The sequence below is a fragment of the Pan troglodytes genome, chromosome 21, assembly GCF_028858775.2.
Source record: "Pan troglodytes isolate AG18354 chromosome 21, NHGRI_mPanTro3-v2.0_pri, whole genome shotgun sequence".
NCBI classification, from domain to species: domain Eukaryota; kingdom Metazoa; phylum Chordata; class Mammalia; order Primates; family Hominidae; genus Pan; species Pan troglodytes.
Window position 1 is genome coordinate 24,922,049 of NC_072419.2, and position 22,742 is coordinate 24,944,790.

Here is a 22,742-nt window from a genome sequence, read left to right on the forward strand (position 1 = left end):
GAGAAACAGAGATATATGACCTTTCAGACAGAAAGTTCAAAATAGCTGTTTTAAGGAAACTCAAAGAAATTCAAGATAACACAGAAAAGGAATTCAGAATTCTGTCAGATAAATTTAAGAGAGTTTGCAATAATTAAAAAGAATCAAGTAGAAATTCTAGAGCTGGAAAATAGAACTGACATGCTAAAATATGCATCAGAGTCTCTAGATAGCAGAACTGATTAAGCAAAAGAAAGAATTAAAGTGAGCTTGAAGATAGGCTATTCAAAAATACACAGTCAGAGGAGACAAAAGAAAACATAATAAAAAACAACAAAGCACACCTATAAGATCTAGAAAATAGCCTCAAAAGGGCAAATCTAAGAGTATTTGGCCTTAAAGAGGAGGTAGAGAAAGAAATAGGAGTAGAAAGTTTCTTCAAAGGGATAGTATCAGGCCAGATGCGGTGGCTCACACCTGTAATCCCAGCACTTTGGGAGGCCAAGGTGGGTGGATCATTTGAGATCAGGAGCTCGAGACCAGCCTGGCCAACAGGGTGAAACCCCATCTGTACTATAAATATAAAAATTAGCCAGGCATAGTGGCTCACGCCCACTATCCCAGCTACTTGGGAGGCTGAGGCAGGAGAATCGCTTCAACCCAGGAGGTGGAGGTTGCAGTGAGCTGAGATCACACCACTGGATTCCAACCTGGGGGACAGAGTGAGACTCCGTCTCAAAAAAACAAACAAACAAACAAAAAAACCAAATGGATAGTATCAGAGAACTTCCCAAACCTAGAGAAAACTATCAACATTCAAGTACAATAAAGTTATAGAACACCAAGCAGATTTAATCCAAAGAAGACTACCCCAAGACATTTCATAATTAAACTCTAAAAGGTCAAGGATAAAGAAAGTATCCTAAAAGCAGCAAGAGAAGAGAAACAAATAACATCCAATGGACCTCCAATACCTTCAGCAGCAGGCTTTTCAGCAGAAATCCTATAGGCCAGGAGAGAGTGGCATGACATATTTAAAATGCTGAAAAAAATAAAAAAAGTTTTACCCTAGAATAGTATATGTCTGGCAAAAATATCTTTCAAACATGAAGGAGAAACAAAGATCTTCCCAAAGAAAAGCTAAGGAATTTCGTCAATACCAGACTGTCCTACAAGAAATGCTAAAGGGAGTTATTCAATCTGAAAGAAAAGGATGTTAATGAGCAAGAAGAAATTATCCGAAGGTCCAAAATTCACGGGTAATAGTAAGCACACAGAGAAACACAGAATAGCATAACACTGTCATTGTGGTGTGTGAACTTCTCTTGACTTAAATAGAAAGACTAAATTATGAACCAATCAAAAATAATAACTACAACTTTTTAAGACAGTACAATAACACTAAAGAGAAAAAACAAAAAGTTAAAAAGCAGGGGGGATTAAATCTAGAGTTTTTATTAGTTTCCATTTTGCAAGTTTGTTTGTTTATGCAATCAGTGTTACTATTATGCATTGCATGGCTCTACCAAAATATCTCACGTACCCCATAAATATATACACCTACTATGTACCCACAAAAACTTTATAAATAAAAAATTTAAAAAATTTTTAAAAAGATGCTCAACAAGTTTCAAGTAGGATAAACCCAAAGAGATCCACAGCGAGACACATTATCAAACTGTTGAAAGAATATGACAAGAAGAGAATCTTGAAAGAAGCAAGAGAGAGGTGATTCCTAAGGTTCAAGGGATCCCCAGTATGATAACAGCAGAACTCTCATCAGAAATAACGGAGGGCAGAAGACAGTAGATCAACGTATTCAAAGTGTTCAAAGAAAACAACTGTAAAGCAAGAATCTTATAGCTAGTAGAGTTTAACAAAAACAGAGAATTCATTGCTAGCAAATCCACCTTATAAGAATACTTATGAAGTTCTTTAGGCTGAAAGCACATGACCCTAGAGAGTAATATGAATACACACACACACACACACACACACCCCACCACCACCACCATCACCACCAGTAAAGGTAATTATGTAATTATAAAAGACATTATAAATGCATATTTCTTTTCCCTTCTTCTCAACAGATTCAAAAAGAGAGTATGTAAAACAATATGAATATGAATATAATTATAAAGTTTGGCCTATAACATATAGAAATAAGATATATTGACCAATAACAACACAAAGAAGGTGGGTGAGGCCAGGCGTGGTGGCTCACGCCTGTAATCCTAGCACTTCGGGAGGCCAAGGCGGGTGGATCACGAGGTCAGGCGATCGAGACTATTCTGGCTAACACAGTGAAACCCTGTCTCTACTAAAAACACAAAAAATTATCCGGGAGGCTGAGGCAGGAGAATCGCTTGAACCCAGGAGGCGGAGGTTGCAGTGAGTCGGGATCACGCCACCGCACTCCAGCCTGGGTGGCGGAGCGAGACTCCGTCTCAAAAAAAAAAAAAAAAAAAAAAAGGGAGGTGAGTAAGAGCAAAGCTTCATTGGGCTTAGGAAATAATCCAAAGGAATAAATTAAGAGAACTATAAATGGGGGAAAAGAAGGCTAATATAACAAAAGCCATAAATAATAGTTCTTTTTTTAAAAGACATCATGTTATAACTAATAATTGTAACAGTGTTTTGAGAGTTTATAACATATATGTAAACATAAACATAATGTTATATTAGAAAATAATGCCACAAAAGTTGGGAAGAGGGAATTGAATTATAGGGGTAGAATTTCTATATTTCATTGGAATTAATTTAGTAGAAACCTGAAGTATAGTCTGTTAAGATGTATGAGGAAAACCCTATAGTAACCACTAAGGAAATAACTCAAAGTATGTAGTGAAAAAGTCATTAAATAAATCAAAATGTTACACTGGAAAATATGCAATGCAAAAGAAAGCAGTAAAGGAGCAACAGAGGAACAAAAAAGGCATTTAGAAACATTTGGAAAACAAAAAGCAAAATGATAAGTCCAACTTTATCAATAATAACATTAAATGTAGATGGATGAAACAATCCAATTAAAAAAAAAAACAAACAGGGATCGTCAGAATGGACAAAAAACCCTGATTCATGGTGCTGGACACAGTGGCTTATGCCTATAATCCTAGCACTCTGGAAGGCTAAGGTGGGAGGCTTCCTTGACACCTAGAGTTTGAGACCGGCAACACTGGCAACACAGTGTCACCCCATCTCTACAAAAACGTTTAAAAATTATCCAGGTGTGGTGGCTTGTGCCTGTGCTCCCAGCTACTCAATAGATTGAGGGAAGAGGATCACTTGAACCCAGGAGGTCAAGGCTGCAGTGTGCCATGATTGTGCCACCGCACTCCAGCCTGGGTGACAAAGTGAGATCCTATCTCAAAAGAAAGAAAGAAAGAAAATGAAGGTACACCAAACTTATGGGATGCAGTGAAAGCAAAGCTCAAACAGAAATTTATAGCAGCAAATGTTCACATTCTGAAGAAAGATCTCAAAATCATCCCCCTAATCTTTGACCTTAAACGAGGAAAAGAAGAGCAAAGTCAACTTAAAGTAAGAAGAAAGAAGGAAATCATGATTAGAGTGGAATTTAGTGAAATACAGAATATAAAAATAATAGAAAATCAATAAAACCAAAAGTTGGTTCTTGGAAAAGATCAATGAAATTGATAAACCTTTAGTAAGATTGACCAAAAAAAGTGACATCTCAAGTTACTAGAATTAGAAATGAAATAGGAGATGTTATCACCAACTTTACTGAAATAAAAAAGATTATAAAAGAGTATCACAAACAACTGTATGCTAATAAATTAATCAGATGAAATAGATAAATATCTAGAAAAACACAAACTACCAAAACTGATTCAACAAGAAATAGAAAATCTGAACAGACCTATAAAAAGTAAAGAGTAATCAGAATTGCCCACTAGACAAACATCAGATCCAGATAGCTTCACAGGTAATTTACCAAAATTTAAATAATAGTTAATACCAATTCTTCATAACCACTTCAAAAAAAAAGAAGTGTTTCTATAAGGCTACCATTATCCTGATACCAAAATCAGACAGACAGTAGAAGGAAAGAAGAAAACTGCAGACTAATATCTCTTATAAATATAGACACAAAAGTCTTCAAGAAAATACTAGCAAACTGTCTTAGTCCATTTGTGCTGCTATAAACAAAATACTTGAGACTGGGTAATTTATAAAGAACAGGAATTTATTTCTCACATTCTGGAAGCTAGAAGTCCAAAATAAAGGTCCCTGCAGGTTAGGTGTCTGGGGAGGGCCTGGTCTCTCTGCTTCCAAAATGGTGCCTCGTTGCTGCATCCTCCAAAGGAGGGCAATGCTGTGTCCTCACATGGAGGGAGGGCCAAAGGACAAAAAGGGGCCTTAACTCATTCCCTCCAGCCCTTTCATAAGGCACTGATCTATTCATGAGGGCTCCATCCTCATGATCAATTTCCAAAAGGTCCCACCACTTAATACCACCACAATAGAGATTAAATTTCAAAATGAAATTTGAAGCATCTAGCTGGGACCACAGGCATGCACCACCACAAATTACTGCTTTAAAAAAAAAATTGTAGAGACAGGGTCTCACTTTGTTGGCCAGACTAGACTCAAGAGATCCTCCAGCCTTGGCCTCCCAAAGTGCTGGGATTGCAGGCATGAGTCACCACAACTGGCCCAAATTATAGACTTAAAAATAGTCAAAATGGTGAATTTTATGTTATTTAAATTTTACAATTAAAAAAAGGGATAACGGCAGATAGCAATAGCACTGCGCACTAACAACATGCCTGTCACGACAAAAGAAACCCACATGCGCCATGTGACTGAGGAACTAGAGAGCAGGGCTATGAGCTAAAACGTCAGAATACTGAAAGTTTAAGAAGGAGCTTACAGGAAGAGCTTCTTTTTCCAGTACAAAGAAAATTACTTGAAAAAGAGGAAAAGAAAGAAACTTACTTCTTACACATACAAATAAATCTAAAAGGAAGAGAAAATGAAATGTTCTTTCAGAGAAAGAGTGAATTCCCTCCCGACCAGAAGAAAGGGCATCCTCCCCCTTACCTCTTCCTGGGCTGATGGCTGTGAGGAGGGGTTTATGGTCACTCATTTTCTCCTGCCTCTGCTTTTGAGAGGCTATTTCCTGTTCCTTTTTTGCTAGCAGCTTGCCAGATGGGTAGAAGAGGCCAACAGTCTGTGTTCCTATGTCCCTCTTAGTCCCAACATCAGATCTGGGCAAAGGAATATTCAGGGACTGCCAGGCACATCGGGGCTATGAGTGAGGCAGAAGACATTTTTAAAATCAGAATATAATTTAATCAATCTTGCATTTTACTTATAGAAAACAACTCTAATCAGAATAAAAAGTATCTCAAGAAAAGTGTACTTTGAACTAATAGGGTTTTCCAGCCTTTGCCTCATCTTCCTTGCTCCTATCTTTCTCAGCAACTTCCAGCCTGATCCAGGATTAGCCATTTATTATCTAAAAGTCAGCAAATCAAGGGGTGTTTGCCGGCCTGCTTGATGCCTGGAAGATATCTATCCTTTTCAGCTCTGTAATCCAATAGAGCATAGACTTCACTACTAATCCACACTCAGCCACTGGTCACCAACATTTTTTCTAACATACTTTCCTGCATCTAAACCTGGGGACCTGAGAGGACTACCATGAAAGGTTGTGCGTTGCACAACGTCACTGCATTCAAAGTAGTACCATTCATATGGTGAACATCATATATTTGCATATGTATTGGGGTAATTTTTCTAGTAGAGAAACCAGTATATTACAAGCAATTTCCAATAGATGGCAGTCAAGTGTCTTGAGAAAAGAACACCTTTGTTTCATTTGCACAAAGGAATAAGGGCTAGTGGCAGTTTAGGATTTAAATCTTTCAAACTGGGTTAAGAAAGCCATGAACGGCTGGGCATGGTGGCTCATGCCTGTAATCTCAGCACTTTGGGAGGCCACGGTGGGTGGATGACGAGGTAAGGAGTTCGAGATCAGCCCGACCAACATGGTGAAACCCCATCTCTACTAAAAATACAAAAATTAGCCGGGCATGGTGGCACGCGCCTGTAATCCTAGCTACTCAGGAGACTGAGGCAGGAGAATTGCTTGAACCTGGGAGGCAGAGGTTGCAGTGAGCCAAAATTGCACCATTGCACTCCAGCCTGAGCAACAGAGCGAGACTCAGTCTCAAAAAAAAAAGAAGGTCATGAACTCCCTAAAACTGCATACAAAGTGCTGAGTGTATCCTCTAATAATGATCAATCTTTAACTTCTTATAATAAAGAGATAAGAAGAAACATGGAAAGTCTTTATCCAGCTTAGAGAAATGTATAAAATTATAAAAATCTAACACAAAGCCAGTTGTTAGAGCTTAAGTACTTCTGAAAATAACCCGGTGAGATTTGTCCTCAAACTATTCCCAGCTGTTATAAATTACAAAAGCAATCTTATATACCCTAAGCTTTCTAAAATATAAAAAAGGGGAAGGAAAAGTTCTCAGAATGCTACATAAGAAATTCAAGAGAAGTGCATTCTGTCTCATGTATTTTAAAGCCACTAAAGTAGCATTATGTCTACGGCCTTCCAAATGCAATGGCATAGACCTCAATTTACTACACACAAATATGCCCATTTAGATCTTTGATTTCTGAAGAAATCATTCGAGTGTTTAAAATCTAAATTGACTGCATTTATTTACACACCTAGTTGAAATTCCATGTGAAAGTTCTAAAAGTTTTGGGTCTCTTCCCCGGGTTGATTCACAGGGTGGAGCACACACATTCAGAGTTACAGCCTCTTCCTGGGTACCAGTTCTTACTACAGGGGAGGCCTCACCTCAGAAAAAGGGCGAGGTTCCTCAGCAGCTAGAGCCAGGCTTCTGTCCCAGCTAAGTTTCACCAGGGACTTCACACAAATACCACAGGAGCCACAGAATCGGGCAGACAGGTGATTGCTGGCCCCACATTTAGGGCAAACAGAACAGCCAGCAGGAATGCCGAGCTAGAGGACAGAAAATATCTTGATGAATATTAGAGTTATAATTTCCTCATGTAAATTATTCTCATACCATACAAATTAACATATGCCCAGACTCTCTGACCCAGCCATTCTACCTTCCAGAATTTATCCTACAGATGGACAAGTACAGAAAGAAGTGTACTCTAGGTCAACCCCTAAAACACTGTGGTTTTAAAAGAAATCACTGAAAACAACACACATGTCCAGCAATAGGGATGGTCTAAATATAACACAGTACATACATACAAACAATGGATTATGAAGCCACTGAAAAGAATGAGGAGGTTACTAACAAGACACCTTGCTAGGTGAAAATAATTGGGTCAGTGTTCATAGCACCAGTTTACTTATACATGCATTGAATAGCTGAAAGAACATCCCAAGAACTGGATCTGAGCAATTGCTTCTGAGAGGAGAACTGTGGGACTTAGAGAGAGAGGAGACTAACCTGTCACTCTAAAACTTTTTTGTTATTTGCATGCGATACTTAAATAAATACACAGCCTTGAGTGCTTTATTATAAAGGCAGGCAGACATAATTCATTTTAAAAAATGCCAGTAGTCAATAAATGAGTGAAAAGGTTTAACCTCAAAGAAATGCAAGTCAAAACAGTCATCAGAGATGGCTCTCAATGTAAGATAATTAATTATCTCTATCTCCAGATTCTTAGGTTATAGGTACCAGTAGCGAAATCACAAGAAGTGATTTCTGCAAGGCCATGGAAGAAGTGCCTGGCTCCCTCCAGGCCAGTGGTGAGGTGCTCAGTATACAGAATCTCAGTTTTAAAATACCCACCATGGCTCCACACCAGCCGCAGAAGGACGCCTCCCAGAGATTCCAGCGACCACATCTAGAGCAGGAAATGGTCCCCCCTTTCTGAGTGGGTGGAGGAGGGGCTTTATCCCCACTGCACATCGACTGGTGAATGAAATGGCATTTAAAGGCAGGATCAGTACTATATTCTCTAATCCCCCTCCCAATTCAAAAAAGATAAAAAATTCCCAGACAAGATGAGCCCCGGAAATACAGTGTTTTTTTGTTTTGTTTTGTTTTGTTTTTTCCCAAAGGAGTACAGCTATGATGAGTTTCATCAATTAATAAATTAGTACATAGAGCTCACATTCCTTCATGGAGATAACAGAAAGTCAATGAAACTGGTGCCTTGCACATCTTAATATTTTTCAATATCTTTAATATCAGGGATAGCAAGCCCTACTGTTGATTTAACAGAACAATATTAATGAAGGAAGATGAGAGCTAAGCTACCTGAGGGGTCATGATTGAGGCTTATCTTCTACCCTTTGGAGTTTTGGTTTCCATAGAAAAATGTGACTTCATTTCCCATTCTTGACACATGAGAACAATTATTTTATATTGGGGACAGAGGCAGAACTGTTTTGTGAGAATTCCTGGGACTATGTTAGGTAAACCTAGATTTGAATCTGTTGCTTCCTCACTATTGCCTGGTAGGAGACTTGCTCACTTCCCAAATGGGAGTGACAGCACAGTGGCTGCTACCTGACCACCCACCATGTGCAGGCTCCATTCCCACACTGCCCTGCACCCTCACGTCAGTCCCACTGTAGACCTGGGAGGTGGGTGCTGTCATTGTCCCCATCTTACAGAGGGAGAGCTTGGGGACACAGAGAGGGTGAGATGCACGATTAGAGCCATCTGACTCTAAAGCCTGGCTTCTCTCCCTGACTCCATACAGCCCCTTCAATACAATAGCTTCCTCCCAGGTCTGTAGGGAGTTTCAGACGATTACCCACAGTTAAGTGGATAGGAATGCTTAGCACAGGGCCCAGCTCCACCGGCCAGCTTCCTTCCGGTCCCACCTTGCTTTCCACTAGACCCTGATTTCTTCAGGAGAAAGGACTATAATTTCACTTTTATTCCCCCGACTAGGACAGTCCTGGTACCTTGGCACATGGGAGTCATTCAAAAGGTTTTACTGAGTCAATGAATGACTGATTCAATTGGTAACTGAATGTGTATTACCACATATGCCAGGCACAATACTAAGAACGCACACACCAGGGAAAACATTTGCTAAGGGCACTTTTCCCTAAAGACACACATTTTAGTTCACTCTATCTGCCCAGCTCTATCCCGTTTTGCTTCAGGGACCGCTCTGTTATCTAGAATAGAAACCTACCCAAGAGAGGCCACATCAGCCCCCAGCATTCACAGACACCCGAGAACAGAGGGCCTCTTTGTGTGCGCTTGCCTTCATTTCTGTGCAATTAGAGGGAAACTCCTTCAGGTAAATCAAAGAGAAATTCTCTGCAAACTTTTGCTTCAGAACTTACATTTCAATTATCCTATTCTTAAAACAGGATTTTGGCATAAAGGTTGCTGACCTTGGTTTCTAAATACAAAGCCTTCAGACTTTTCATTGAAATGTACTGACTGTTCAAGTGGCTTTTAAACATAACATTGCTTTAAAGAAAGAAAAGTTATCTTTCTGGTAGTCTTACTGATCAAAAAAACAAAAAAAAAAAAAAAAAAGAAGAGAAAGAAAAGTTATCTTACCCCATCATATTAATGCTGCTAAACAAAGAAAAGACATAAAGCTATCAGAATGAACATGCATTGTTACTTCTATGGACTACAGAGATAAGTATTATCCTGTGGCATCTAAGCTCTGATATACCATTCAGATAGAAATACAATTTTTAGAACAAATTCAATTTTGGGATTGTTCTGAAAATAGTTTTGTTGATAGATGAGACCCAGAAACAGTTACATCACTGACAGTTAACAAAATCAATTTAAATGGTTTTATTATTTACATAAGAAGTCCTGAATGCCTGAGGAAAGGGTGTCTGAGAAAATCTTTTGCTGGCAATTTACTGAAATCTATCTGTAAGAATATTTCAAGAATTCCAGAAGTTCCACTGTTTTCTATTTTTATGCTTTCCCAATCTCACTATTACTCTCTCTGGTGCCTTGGAAAAAATTATAGAGTGTCATTTTATGATGAGAGAGTGATATCAAGTCTAAAACCACATTAATAGACAACTCTCAACAAAAGACAACCCTAAAATTACATCAGCTTTGATGTGGAAATAGATGTGTTTTCTGATGAAATTCAACACCTCATTAGTTTGTTTTTAGTCTCAGTTCTGAAAAAGAAACACATCGTATGTAACAGAAATCATCTTTTTTTAAAAAAAAAAACTACAGATTTTTCCTTCTGGTAATGATAGCGTTAGACCATAATAAATGACTCCCACACAAAAAACAACTATAAAATCTGCTGATAATAGGCCGGGTGCGGTGGCTCACACCTGTAATCCCAGCACTTTAGGAGGCTGAGGCGAGTGTATCACTGGAGGTCAGGAGTTCGAGACCAGCCTGGCCAACACGGTGAAACACCATGTCTACTAAAAATACAAACATTAGCCGGGCGTGGTGGCACATGCTTGTAATCCCAGCTACTTGGGAAGCTGAGGCAGGAGAATCACTTGAACCCAGGAGGCAGAGGTTGCAGTGAGCCAAGATCATGCCACTGTACTCCAGCCTGGGCGACAGAGCATGACTCTGTCTCAAAAAAAAAAAAAAAAAATCTGCTGATAATACATGAAGGCAGTAGAGAATGAACAGAAGCAGGTAGAGTTGCAGCAAGTACATACAAGCAGGAGGGGAGTTATACAAAGTCAGTTCCCATCGTCACAGTTTTCAGCCTGGAGCTAAGGGTAGTCTACATAGCGCATGTGAAGCGGTGGGCACAAGGCAGTATTTCTGGCCAAGAGAACCAGAAAACTGAAGCTGGGGAATATTTGGCTGCTGAAGAGGCAGGGAGCTCCCAGAAAGAAACAAGAGAGAAGATCTTCTCTGTGTATTCAGATCTTTTACCAATACTTGAACAACATATGTACAGAATAGGCTTGAAGCAGTTCAGCTAAAGATAAAATATCTGAATGGAGACCAAACTTTCTGTCCCTCCTCCCCTCAAATTTTTTTCTTGGTATTCAGTATGTTGAGGAATTTTAAATTGTACCCTAGCATTATGAATGTTCAGGTGTGGTACTTTCTAGATTCTGTTACTCTGGGGATTTTGTTATTTGTTTGCTTTGTTTTAGTAGGCAATGATATATATGCTTGCTTTTGGGGAATGTGCTGCCTGGAACGAACTATAACTAGTGCTTCACACACAAAATTGATCCTAAGATGAATCAGATGTTGAAAGAAGCAAACCAGAAATTTAAAGCATATTCTGTCCACAATGAATAAAAAGAGGAAATCTCAGCAAAGAAATAGAAACAATAAAAAGAGAAACAAGTGAGAATTCTGGAATAGAAAAAGATAATATTTAAAATAAAATATTTACTAGACGGACTGAATAGCTAAAGGAGATGGTAAAGGAAAGTGTAAGTGAACTGGAGGATAGATCAACAGAAATCATACAATGTGAAGAGAAAAAAAGATTTTTAAAAAATGAACAGGCCTGGCGCGGTGGCTCATGCCTGTAATCTCAGCGCTTTGGGAGGCTGAGACAGGTGGATCGCTTGAGGTCAGGAGTATGAAACCAGCCTGGCCAACATGGTAAAACCTTGTTTCTACCGAAAATACAAAAATTGGCCGATTGGTGCAGAGACTGTGAAGGGACTGTGTGGTAGATAGAGCTCCCTCTCCCCTCTCCCCTCTCCCCTCTCCCCTCCCCCCTCCCCCCTCTCCCCTCCCCCCTCCCCCCTCTCCCCTCTCCCCTCTCCCCTCTCCCCTCTTTCCACGGTCTCCCTCTGATGCCGAGCCGAGGCTGGACGGTACTGCTGCCATCTCAGCTCACTGCAACCTCCCTGCCCGATTCTCCTGCCTCAGCCTGCCGAGTGCCTGCGATTGCGGGCGTGCGCCGCCACGCCTGACTGGTTTTCGTATTTTTTTGGTGGAGACGGGGTTTCGATGTGTCGGCTGGGCTGGTCTCCAGCTCCTAACCCGAGTGATCCGCCAGCCTCGGCCTCCCGAGGTGCCGGGATTGCAGACGGAGTCTCGTTAACTCAGTGCTCAATGGCGCCCAGGCTGGAGTGCAGTGGCGTGATCTCGGCTCGCTACAACCACCTCCCAGCCGCCTGCCTTGGCCTCCCTAAGTGCCGAGATTGCAGCCTCTGCCTGGCAGCCACCCCGTCTGGGAAGTGAGGAGCGTCTCCGCCTGACTGCCCATCGTCTGGGATGTGAGGAGCCCCTCTGCCTGGCTGCCCAGTCTGGAAAGTGAGGAGCGTCTCTGCCCGGCCGCCATCCCATCTAGGAAGTGAGGAGCGCCTCTTCCCGGCCGCCATCACATCTGGGAAGTGAGGAGCGTCTCTGCCCGGCCGCCCATCGTCTGAGATGTGGGGAGCACCTCTGCCCTGCCGCCCCGTCCGGGATGTGAGGAGTGTCTCTGCCCGGCCGCCCTGTCTGAGAAGTGAGGAGACCCTCTGCCTGGCAACCACCCCGTCTGAGAAGTGAGGAGCCCCTCCGCCCGGCAGCCACCCCGTCTGAGAAGTGAGGAGCGTCCTCCCTCCTCATCTGGGAGGGAGGTGGGGGGGGTCAGCCCCCCGCCCGGCCAGCCACCCCGTCCGGGAGGTGAGGGGCACCTCTGCCCGGCCGCCCCTACCGGGAAGTGAGGAGCCCCTCTGCCCGGCCAGCCGCCTCGTCCGGGAGGGAGGTGGGGGGGTCAGCCCCCCGCCTGGCCAGCCACCCCGTCTGGGAGGCGAGGGGCGCCTCTGCCCGGCCGCCCCTACTGGGAAGTGAGGAGCCCCTCTGCCCGGCCAGCCGCCCCGTCCGGGAGGGAGGTGGGGGGGTCAGCCCCCCTCCCGGCCAGCCGCCCCATCCGGGAGGGAGGTGGGGGGGTCAGCCCCCCGCCCGGCCAGCCGCCCCGTCCGGGAGGGAGGTGGGGGGATCAGCCCCCCGCCTGGCCAGCCGCCCCGTCCGGGAGGGAGGTGGGGGGATCAGCCCCCTGCCCGGCCAGCCGCCCTGTCCAGGAGGTGGCGGGGGCGCCTCTGCCCGGCCGCCCCTACTGGGAAGTGAGGAGCCCCTCTGCCCGGCCAGCCGCTCTGTCTGGGAGGGAGGTGGGGGGGTCAGCCCCCGGCCCGGCCAGCCGCCCCGTCCGGGAGGGAGGTGGGGGGGTTAGCCCCCCGCCTGGCCAGCCGCCCCATCCGGGAGGTGAGGGGCGCCTCTGCCCGGCCGCCCCTTCTGGGAAGTGAGGAGCCCCTCTGCCCGGCCAGCCGCCCCGTCCGGGAGGGAGGTGGGGGGGTCAGCCCCCCGCCCGGCCAGCCGCCCCGTCCGGGAGGGAGGTGGGGGGGTCAGCCCCCCGCCCGGCCAGCCGCCCCGTCCGGGAGGGAGGTGGGGGGGTCAGCCCCCCGCCCGGCCAGCCGCCCCGTCCGGGAGGGAGGTGGGGGGGTCAGCCCCCCGCCCGGCCAGCCGCCCCGTCCGGGAGGGAGGTGGGGGGATCAGCCCCCCGCCCGGCCAGCCGCCCTGTCCGGGAGGTGAGGGGCGCCTCTGCCCGGCCGCCCCTACCGGGAAGTGAGGAGCCCCTCTGCCCGGCCAGCCGCCCCCTCCGGGAGGGAGGTGGGGGGGTCAGCCCCCCGCCGGGCCAGCCGCCCCGTCGGGGAAGTGAGGGGTGCCTCTGCCCGGCCGCCCCTACTGGGAAGTGAGGAGCCCCTCTGCCCGGCCAGCCGCCCTGTCCGGGAGGGAGGTGGGGGGTCAGCCCCCCGCCCGGCCAGCCGCCCCGTCTGGGAGGTGAGGGGCGCTTCTGCCCGGCCGCCCCTACTGGGAAGTGAGGAGCTCCTCTGCCCGGCCACCACCCCATCTGGGAGGTGTACTCAACAGCTCATTGAGAACGGACCATGAAGACAATGGCGGTTTTGTGGAATAGAAAGGGGGGAAAGGTGGGGAAAAGATTGAGAAATTGGATGGTTGCTGTGTCTGTGTAGAAAGAGGTAGACATGGGAGACTTTTCATTTTGTTCTGTACTAAGAAAAATTCTTCTGCCTTGGGATCCTGTTGATCTGTGACCTTACCCCCAACCCTGTGCTCTCTGAAACATGTGCTGTATCCACTCAGGGTTGAATGGATTAAGGGCGGTGCAAGATGTGCTTTGTTAAACAGATGCTTGAAGGCAACATGTTCGTTAAGAGTCATCACCACTCCTTAATCTCAAGTACCCAGGGACACAAACACTGCGGAAGGCCGCAGGGTCCTCTGCCTAGGAAAACCAGAGAACTTTGTTCACTTGTTTATCTGCTGACCTTCCCTCCACTATTGTCCTGTGACCCTGCCAAATCCCCCTCTGCGAGAAACACCCAAGAATGATCAATAAAAAAGAAAAAAAAAAAAAAAAATTGGCCAGGCTTGGTTGTGCACACCTGTAATTCCAGCTACTTGGGAGGCTAAGGCAGGAGAATCACTTGAACCTGGGAGGCGGAGGTTGCAATGAGCTGAGATTGCGCCACTGCACTCCAGCCTGGATGACAGAGCGAGACTCCATCTTAAAAAAAAAAAAAAAAAGAACAGAACCTCAGGGACTTATTAGATAATATCAAACAATTCAACAGGTGTGTACATGGACTTCCAGATGGAGAGTAGAAAATGAGTGGAGTAGAAAAATAAAGAAATCATGGCTGAACAATTCCCAAATCTGATGAAAGACAGAAATTTACAGCTACAAGATTCTAAATGAACACCAACCAGAATTACTTCACACTAAAGCACATTATAGCCAAACTGCTGAAAACCAACAATAAAGAGCAAATCTTAAAAGCAGCAAGAGAAAAATGACACATCCCATACGTGAAAATGTCAATTTGATTTACATTTGACTTTTGAGCAGAAAGCATGGAGGTCAAAAGAGTGTGGAACAGCTTTAAAGTTCGGGAAGAAAATAACTGTCAGCGCAGAATTATATATCCATCAAAAATACTCGTTGAGAATGAAGTTGAAATAAAGACATTTTCAGGTAAAAGAGAACCAAGAGAAATCACTGCCAGCAGACCTGCACTCTAAGAAGTGATAAAGGGAGTTCCTCTGTGTGAAGGGATATGATACCAGACAGAAACTCAGGTCCACAGAGAAGAGTAAAGAACATCAGAAATGGTAAAAATAGATATTGGTGTAAATACAAAAAAACACCAATCTTTTTGGTTTTTTCCTCTTAATTCCCTTACAAGCCCTTATAATTGTTTAAAGTAGAAATTATAACACCTTTCTAGCCAATTGTACTCTGCAGAAAACATGCAGCTTCTCTGACATGAAAACTTAAAGTCCCTGCCCCAAATAGGACCCCAAACAACTTTTCTGATGCTTATTGACAAGGAAGAGGAATGAGATAGCGGGCATTTTGTGCATCCTTCTTCTTATTCCCAAAATTGCTAATAATGGTCAGTGTTTTAAAGTCTCCAAAGCTTTATGCCTCAGATGCTCATCCAAACACTAGGTGGCAAGGAGGTCAACATCCATGTCGAACGTATGAGCTTGCACCCATAGGTGTTTACACAGCATCCAGTTCAAGTTGCTGGCTCTGAAAATGCATGCTGAGTGCATGGAGACCCCACTGCAGGGTGGGTAGGGAGCACTCTTGAAAACATCATCCTCAGAGTACTGCCACTTGACAAACCTAGCAACGGCATGCATTCCAGACAACTTGTACTTATGGTTTAAGGCGAATGAGCCAGGGACTTCAGCGATCCTTCGGATGATGGCCTAGAGATACTTATCTGGGCTGTCTGTCCCTCGCACCCACTCCGTAAACTTTTGGGTTTTTTCATCCTCTAGCACATGCCCCACATGCTCCCTACTGACCACAAAATAGGCACTGCCTGAAAAAATGGGTGCTTCCAGCGGAGGATGCCCTTTGACAGTCCCCATGTGTGTCAGCTTTCCATTAATATCTGCATACCACTTTTTCCACCTTTCTTTTTTATTGGATGGCAGCCTCCTGGCTTTGAGATTGTCTTCACCCATTAACAACTTGAGCTTCCTGACAATTTTAGGTTGGTTTTAATAGGAAAATCCATACTACAAACATGTATTAAGTACGTCCAGTCTGCACTCACTGTGCAGAGGTCCCTCATGCAGTTGAGGTCAGCCAGAACCCGACTCCACAAGGCATAAACCAGACTCTCCAACTGACAGGCCACAAAGATGTTGCTGAAATGACACTATGCCCATCACTACAGCTAAAAAGGAATCTGCTGATTTTTTTGTCCACATGAATGCAATAGAAATTCTGAGGCATATAGATGGCTCTCTGGAGCCTGTCAAGCATTTCAGTTTTATAATGAACCAGTATAGAATATGCTATTGGAAACCTCACCTCTTCCTTCTTAAGGGGTTCTACAATATATCTACATCTCTTGATGAAAGAAGTACATGAAGAAGTACATAACTGGTCATGTTTATAAAGCCGTCAGGTATACACCAAGGGCACTTTGTAAATTTCACTGTTAGCATCTCAACTTTTACCTTTTGGATTTCATCTACATCCCCCTGTAAAACTTTGGTGCAATTAATATGACCACTAGGATTCTCTCCAACAAGCTCCACATATGTGACGCTTACAGATTTGGGCTTTTGATGAATCCTTAAAACGGAGGTGACTAGGGAAAAAATAAGAACCACAAAGTGGTATTTAGTGGGATAAGAAAAATGTCTCCTCCACAGCAACTGCCTCAGCATTTCAAATGCCAATCAGGGACTTTGCTTGGTTAAGGGCAGTCTTCTAGGCTTTAAGCACCAACTATTTCCCCTCCATTGTGGCCTTGAGGGTTGTCAGTTTGCATTTATCAGAAGCTCAAAGGCACCTTGAAATGAAGAATGCCGCATTTAGAATTAAGGAAAGTCCAGATCACTTAGGACTCTGATTCCAGGTGACATCCTGCACTTATTCCAAGTACTTTTCATGCTGTCAGGCATCTTAAATGTACTAGGCATCCAGGAATAATGGTATGTCCCATAGGCTTTTGAAAAAATCTCTCCCTGGGTGGCTTGCAATGCTCAGCTGGATTTGCAGGTGCCTCATCCACCCTGGAGCATCATCTGGCCCCAGAGCACAGCAGGTTGCCCTACCATGCAGCTTCTGCTAGCAGAAGCCATGCAGGACTGCTCCCTTTGCCCATTTTTAATGGCATTATTTGTTTACTTACTATTGAGTTGTTTGAGTTCCTTATATGTACTGGATATTAATCCCTTATCAGATGTATGGTTTGAACATATTTTCTTCCATTCTGTAGGTTGTCTCTTAACTGTGTTCATTGTTTCCTTTGCTGTGCAGAAGCTTTTCAGTTTGATGTAATTCTGTTTGTCTATTTTTTTGCTTTTGTTGCCGGTGCTTTGGGGGTCATATCCGAAAAAAATCATTGCCCAGACTAATGTCATAAGCTTTTTCCCTATGTTTTCCGGTAGAAGTTTTTCAGTTTAATCCATTTTGTGTTGATTTTAGTATATGGTGTGAGATAAGGATCTAATTTCATGCTTCTGCATGTAAATATCCAGTTTTTCCCAAACCACTTATTGAAGAGACTATCCTTTCCCCATTGTGTGTTCTTGGCACTTTTGTTGAAAATCAATTGATGGTAGATGCATGAATTTATTTTTGGGCTCTCTATTCTTGTCCATTGGTCTACATGCCTGTTTTTATGCTAGTACCATGCTGTTCTGATTACTATATGCTGAATATCTCTAATCTGAAAATCTAAAATCTAAAATGCTCCTAAATCCAAACTGACCTATGTGATGGGTCACAGTTGAAATGCAGTCAAAACTTTGTTTCATGCACTATGTTATTTAAAATATTATATAAAATTACCTTCAGGCCATTTGTATAACGTGTATAAGAAACATAAAGAATTTCATGTTTAGACTTGGGTCCCATCATCAAGATATCTCATTATAAATACATAAATATTCCAAAGTCCAGAAAACCTAAAATCCAAATACTTCTGGTCCCAACCATTTCAGATAAGTGATACTCAGCCTGTATAGCTTTATAGTAGCTCAGGAAGTGTGATGTCTCTGGCTTTGTTCTTTTTTTTTTTTTTTTTTTTTCTCAAAATTGATTTGGCTATTCAGGGTCTTTTGTGGTTCCATACAAATTTTAAGATTTTTTTCTATTTCTGTGAAAAATGTCAGCAAAATTTTGATAGGGATTGCACTCAATCTGTAGATCTCTCTTTAGGTATTATGGACTTTTTAACAATATTAATTCCTCCAGTCCATGAACATGGGATATCTTTCCATTTATAGTCATGTACGACATAATGATATTTTGGTCAATGATGAACTCCACATATGACAGTGGGCCCCATCATATTTTATAGAAGCCAAAAACCTCTATCACCTTGTGATTTGTATTACAAGTGCCTAGATCACTGAGTAAAGTTTGCAACCTAGGAGCAATAGGCTATACCAGATAGCCTAGGTATGCAGTAGGCTATACCATCTAGGTTTGTGAAAGTACTGTACATGCCATGATGCTAACACAACAATGAAACAACCTAACAATGCATTTCTCAGAATGTTTCCCTGTCATTAAGTGATGCATTACTATATTTGTGTGTTCTTCAATTTCCTTCATCAATGTTTTATAGTTTTTAATGTACAAGTCTTTCACTTCCTATAGTTGGAGCTTTCCAATACCCCGTTTTCATTATTTGCTAGAAAAACTAGACAAAAATAAGCAAAGAGATATAATATCTGTGCAACATTCCACATTGATTTAATTGATATTTATAGAATATGCAACAATGACAGAACACACATTCTTTTCAAATGCACCTGATATGTTTTCCAAGTTAGATGCTGGGCCATAAAATAAACCTCATTAATTTAAAAAAACTGAAATTATACAGAGTGTGCTCTCTGACCATTAATGGAATTAAATTTGACCTCAATAAGAGTAAGATAAGTAGAGAAAGCGCATATGTTTTGGAATCAAATAAATAAGTCATAGGTCAAAGAAGAAATCATTGATAAATGAGAAAATGTTTTAAACTGAATTATAGTGAAAATACATAGGATGCTGCCAAAGAAGTTCTTAGAAATTTATAGTTTGTGTTAGAAAATAAGAAAAATTTGAAATGAATAATTTGAGTTCTCATCTTAAAAATTAGAAAAAGAAAATCAGATTAAACCCAAAGAAAAGAGAATAAATAAAGAGCAAAATAAAAAAAACAGGATTCAAAAAAATAGAGCAAATGAATGAACCAGAAGCTAGTTCTTTGAAAAGATCTAGCTAGATCTTGAAAAGATCAATAAAATTTACAAGCCAGACAGAGAGAGAAGGAATGATAAAGAAAGAACACACATATTACAAATATCAGGCATGAAAGAGGGGAATAGATCCTACATACATTAAAATGGTAAAAAGGGAATATCATGATTAAAATGATTGGTGATACCAGCCGGGCACGGTGGCTCATGCCTGTAATCCCAGCACTTTGGGAGGCCAAGGTGGGCGGATCACCTGAGGTCAGGAGTTCAAAACCAGCCTGGCCAATATGGTGAAACCCCATCTCTACTAAAAATACAACAAAAAATTAGTCAGGCATGGTGGCAGGCACCTGTAGTCCCAGCTACTTGGGAGGCTGAGGCAGGAGAATGGCTTGAACCCAGAAGGTGGAGGTTGCAGTGACCCAAGATTGTGCCACTGCACTCCAGCCTGGGCAACAGAGCAAGACTCCGTCTCAATAACAACAACAAAAAAAAAAAAAAAAAAAAAAAGAAAAGAAAAGAAAAAAATGACAGGTGATATCAAGTGTTGGAGATGATGTAGAGAAACTGGAACCTTTATATATTGCTAGTAGAAACACAAGTGATATGCCAGCAATATATGAATGTATACCACTTGTGTTCCTACCAGCAATATATGAAGGTTCCAGTTTCATATAGGGCAGTATCTTATAAAATTAAACATGCGCTTAAATAGGACCCAGCAATCCTACTCGTAGGTATTTACCTAAGGAAAATGAAAACTATGCCCACAAAGAGATTTGCATGTAATGCAGCATTATTCATAGTGTGCCGGCACTGGAAACAGCATGAGTACCTGTGGATGAATCAACCAGTAGATCCATACTGAGGAATAGTACTCAACAATCAAAATGAAAAAAAAAATCAATACATGCAACAACATGAACGAACCTCAAAAACATTCTGCTAAGTGAAGGAAATGAAGCACTCACAAAAAACTACATACTTCCATAAAAGACAAAATCATAGTGTCAAAACAGATCTGTATTTTTTGGGTCTGGTGACCAGGGAAGTGGCTCAACTAGAAAGAAGAATGAGAAAACTTTTCAGGGTAAATAGAACTGTTAAATATCTTCATTGTGGTGGTAGTTAAAATGGCTGTATATAATTACCAACATTCATCAAACTGTACAATTAAAATAGGTGAATTTTATTGCATATAAATCATATCTCAATAAAGCTGGAAATAAAAGGAGTTCCCTCAAATCAACTACTCTTAGACTGTCTGTGATTAGACGACATTAAAAGGTATCTTGTCAGAGGGCGCAGTGGCTCAAGCCTGTAATCCCAGCACTTTGTGGGGCCGAGTTGGGCGGATCACGAGGTCAGGCGTTTGAGACTAGCCTGGCCAACATGGTGAAACCCCGTTTCTACTAAAAATACAAAAATTAGCCAGGCGTGAGGGCATGTGCCTGTAATCCCAGCTACTCAGGAGGCTGAGGCAGGAGAATCGCTTGAACCAGGGAGGCGGAGGTTGCAGTGAGCCGAGACTGCACCACTGCACCCCAGCCTGGGTGACAGAGTGAGACTCCATCTCAAAAAAAAAAAAAAAAAAGGTATCTTGTCCAACTCCACTGCTATAGGTTGAATTCTGTCGCCCAGAAAAAGATAAGTTGAAGTCCTAACTCTCAGTACCTCAGAATGGGACCTTATTTGGAAAAAGGTCTGTACAGAAGTAATCAAGTTAAAATGTGGTCATTAGGGTGGGCCCTAATCCAGTGTGACTGGTGTCCTTATGAAAAAGGGAAATCTGGACACAGTGGCATACACACACAGGCAGACACAGAGGGAGAGCTCCACGGGATGGCAAAGGCAGAGACTGGAGTGCTGCATCTAGAAGCCAAGGGAAGTTTGAGGCTACCAGAAGCTGGGAGAGAAGATGAAACTGTTCATTCCCTAGCACCTTCAGACGGAGTGTGGCCCTGCCAACACCTTGATTTTAGACTTCTAGTCTCCAGAGCTGTAAGACAATAGATTTCTGTCGTTGTTAGCCACCTAGTTGATGGTGCTTAGGAAACTAGTACACACCCATTTGATACCAATCAGGTAGACCAGGGGTCCCCAACCCCCGGGCCATGGACTGTACTTATCTGTGGCTTGTTAGGAACCAGGCCACACAGGAGGAGGTGAGTGCTCCGCCTCCTATCAGATCAGCGGCAGCATTCGATTCTCATAGGAGTGCAAACCCTATTGTGAACCGTGCATGCGAGGGATCTAGGTTGCGCGTTCCTTATAAGAATCTAACTCATGACTGATGATCTGAGGAGGAGCAGTTTCATCCTGAATCCATCCCCCAACCAGGTCCGTGGAAAAATTGTCTTCTACAAAACTGGTCCCTGGTGCCAAAAAGGTTGGGGACTGCTGCTGTAGACCATAATAACCACATTGTCCAGTTTCATGAGGAATCTGTCTGAGATGAGAACAAACCTCACAAACAATCGGAAACATGCACAGCAACCCAAAAGAAGCAAGTTGGCTAGTAAGTGCCAGCTTCTTCCGGTACAAAGCAAGAGTCACCTGGAAGTAATTTTAATTTTCATCAGAAACGTTTTATAAACATAAAATAGATCATCACTGTATTTAAAGTGCATATACTCCTATTTCTTCCCTTCAACATTCAAAATAGGCTGGCAGGAAACCCAAGAAATAGGTGGCTACAATGTTCTCAATTTCAAAAAGCAGTGTGCATACAGAGTCAACGAAGACAATGGACTATGGGGTGTGGGAAGGTGGAGGGGATGACAAAGACATACCTGTCTGTAAATGAAATGTGAATGAGTTCACTTCCCCACAGGCTAATGCCAGCCTCCCATGCAAAGTTATTAAACAAAATCATAAGAAATTATTGATTTTACTGAATCCTCTTGAAGTTAAGACTTTGAAAACAATTTGTACTGATATAAAGTTCTCCCCACATATGGAAATCTTGCTTTCAGTTTACCATGAGAAGCTTTTTTTGGTCTCTCTCCCCAATCCCCTCAGCAGATTCTGTTTCTCTATTATCATTAACATTGACATAGTAGCCACTAAATATAGGATTGGCACATGCAATCAACCTACCTCTTGTGATGAAGGCAGGGCCCCCTCACAGGTGACACAGTATCTCAGGTGAGCAGGATTTCCTGTACCACAGGCCCGGCAAATTACCTTCTCCTTAACAACAAAAAATAAGACATACATGTTCCTCTGAGCAAACAACTGTGCAAAGAAATCATCAACCAGTCTTTTCTGTCAGTCATTCAGCTACAGGCCCTATTATTGCACCCAGGCCCTGACTACTGGATTGGTTTAGGAGTTACTGTAAATAGTGTCAGACAAATATCTGTAGGTTTTTTTTTTTTTTTTTTTTCCATTTGTTTTTGTAGAGATGGGATCCGACTGTGTTGCCCAGTCTGGTGTCCAGCTCCTGGCCTCAAGTGATCCTCCCACTTCAGCCCCCTAAAGTGCTGGAATTATAGGTGTGAGCCACCATGCCCAGCCTGAATGTAGTTTTAAAAGAAACAAAACCAC

General features: G+C 42.8%; 1 protein-coding gene and 1 pseudogene across 10 annotated transcripts in view; both read right to left on the reverse strand.

Moving 5' to 3' along the window:
* DZANK1 (double zinc ribbon and ankyrin repeat domains 1) overlaps positions 1–22,742 on the reverse strand; it is an 87,344-nt gene that overhangs the window by 24,247 nt on the left and 40,355 nt on the right. For 9 of the 10 annotated variants that reach the window (XM_063802521.1, XM_063802523.1, XM_054674829.2 and 6 more), the window contains 4 exons: positions 22,293–22,385; positions 7,803–7,925; positions 6,824–6,988; positions 5,044–5,251 (listed from right to left, as the gene is read on the reverse strand). In XM_063802521.1, coding sequence (XP_063658591.1) covers positions 5,044–5,251; positions 6,824–6,988; positions 7,803–7,925; positions 22,293–22,385 — 589 coding nt within the window. The remainder of the gene's footprint in view (positions 1–5,043; positions 5,252–6,823; positions 6,989–7,802; positions 7,926–22,292; positions 22,386–22,742) is intronic. The other variant, XM_063802519.1, reaches the window with a different exon arrangement.
* On the reverse strand, positions 15,285–16,750 carry LOC134809137 (beta-1,3-galactosyl-O-glycosyl-glycoprotein beta-1,6-N-acetylglucosaminyltransferase-like; annotated as a pseudogene).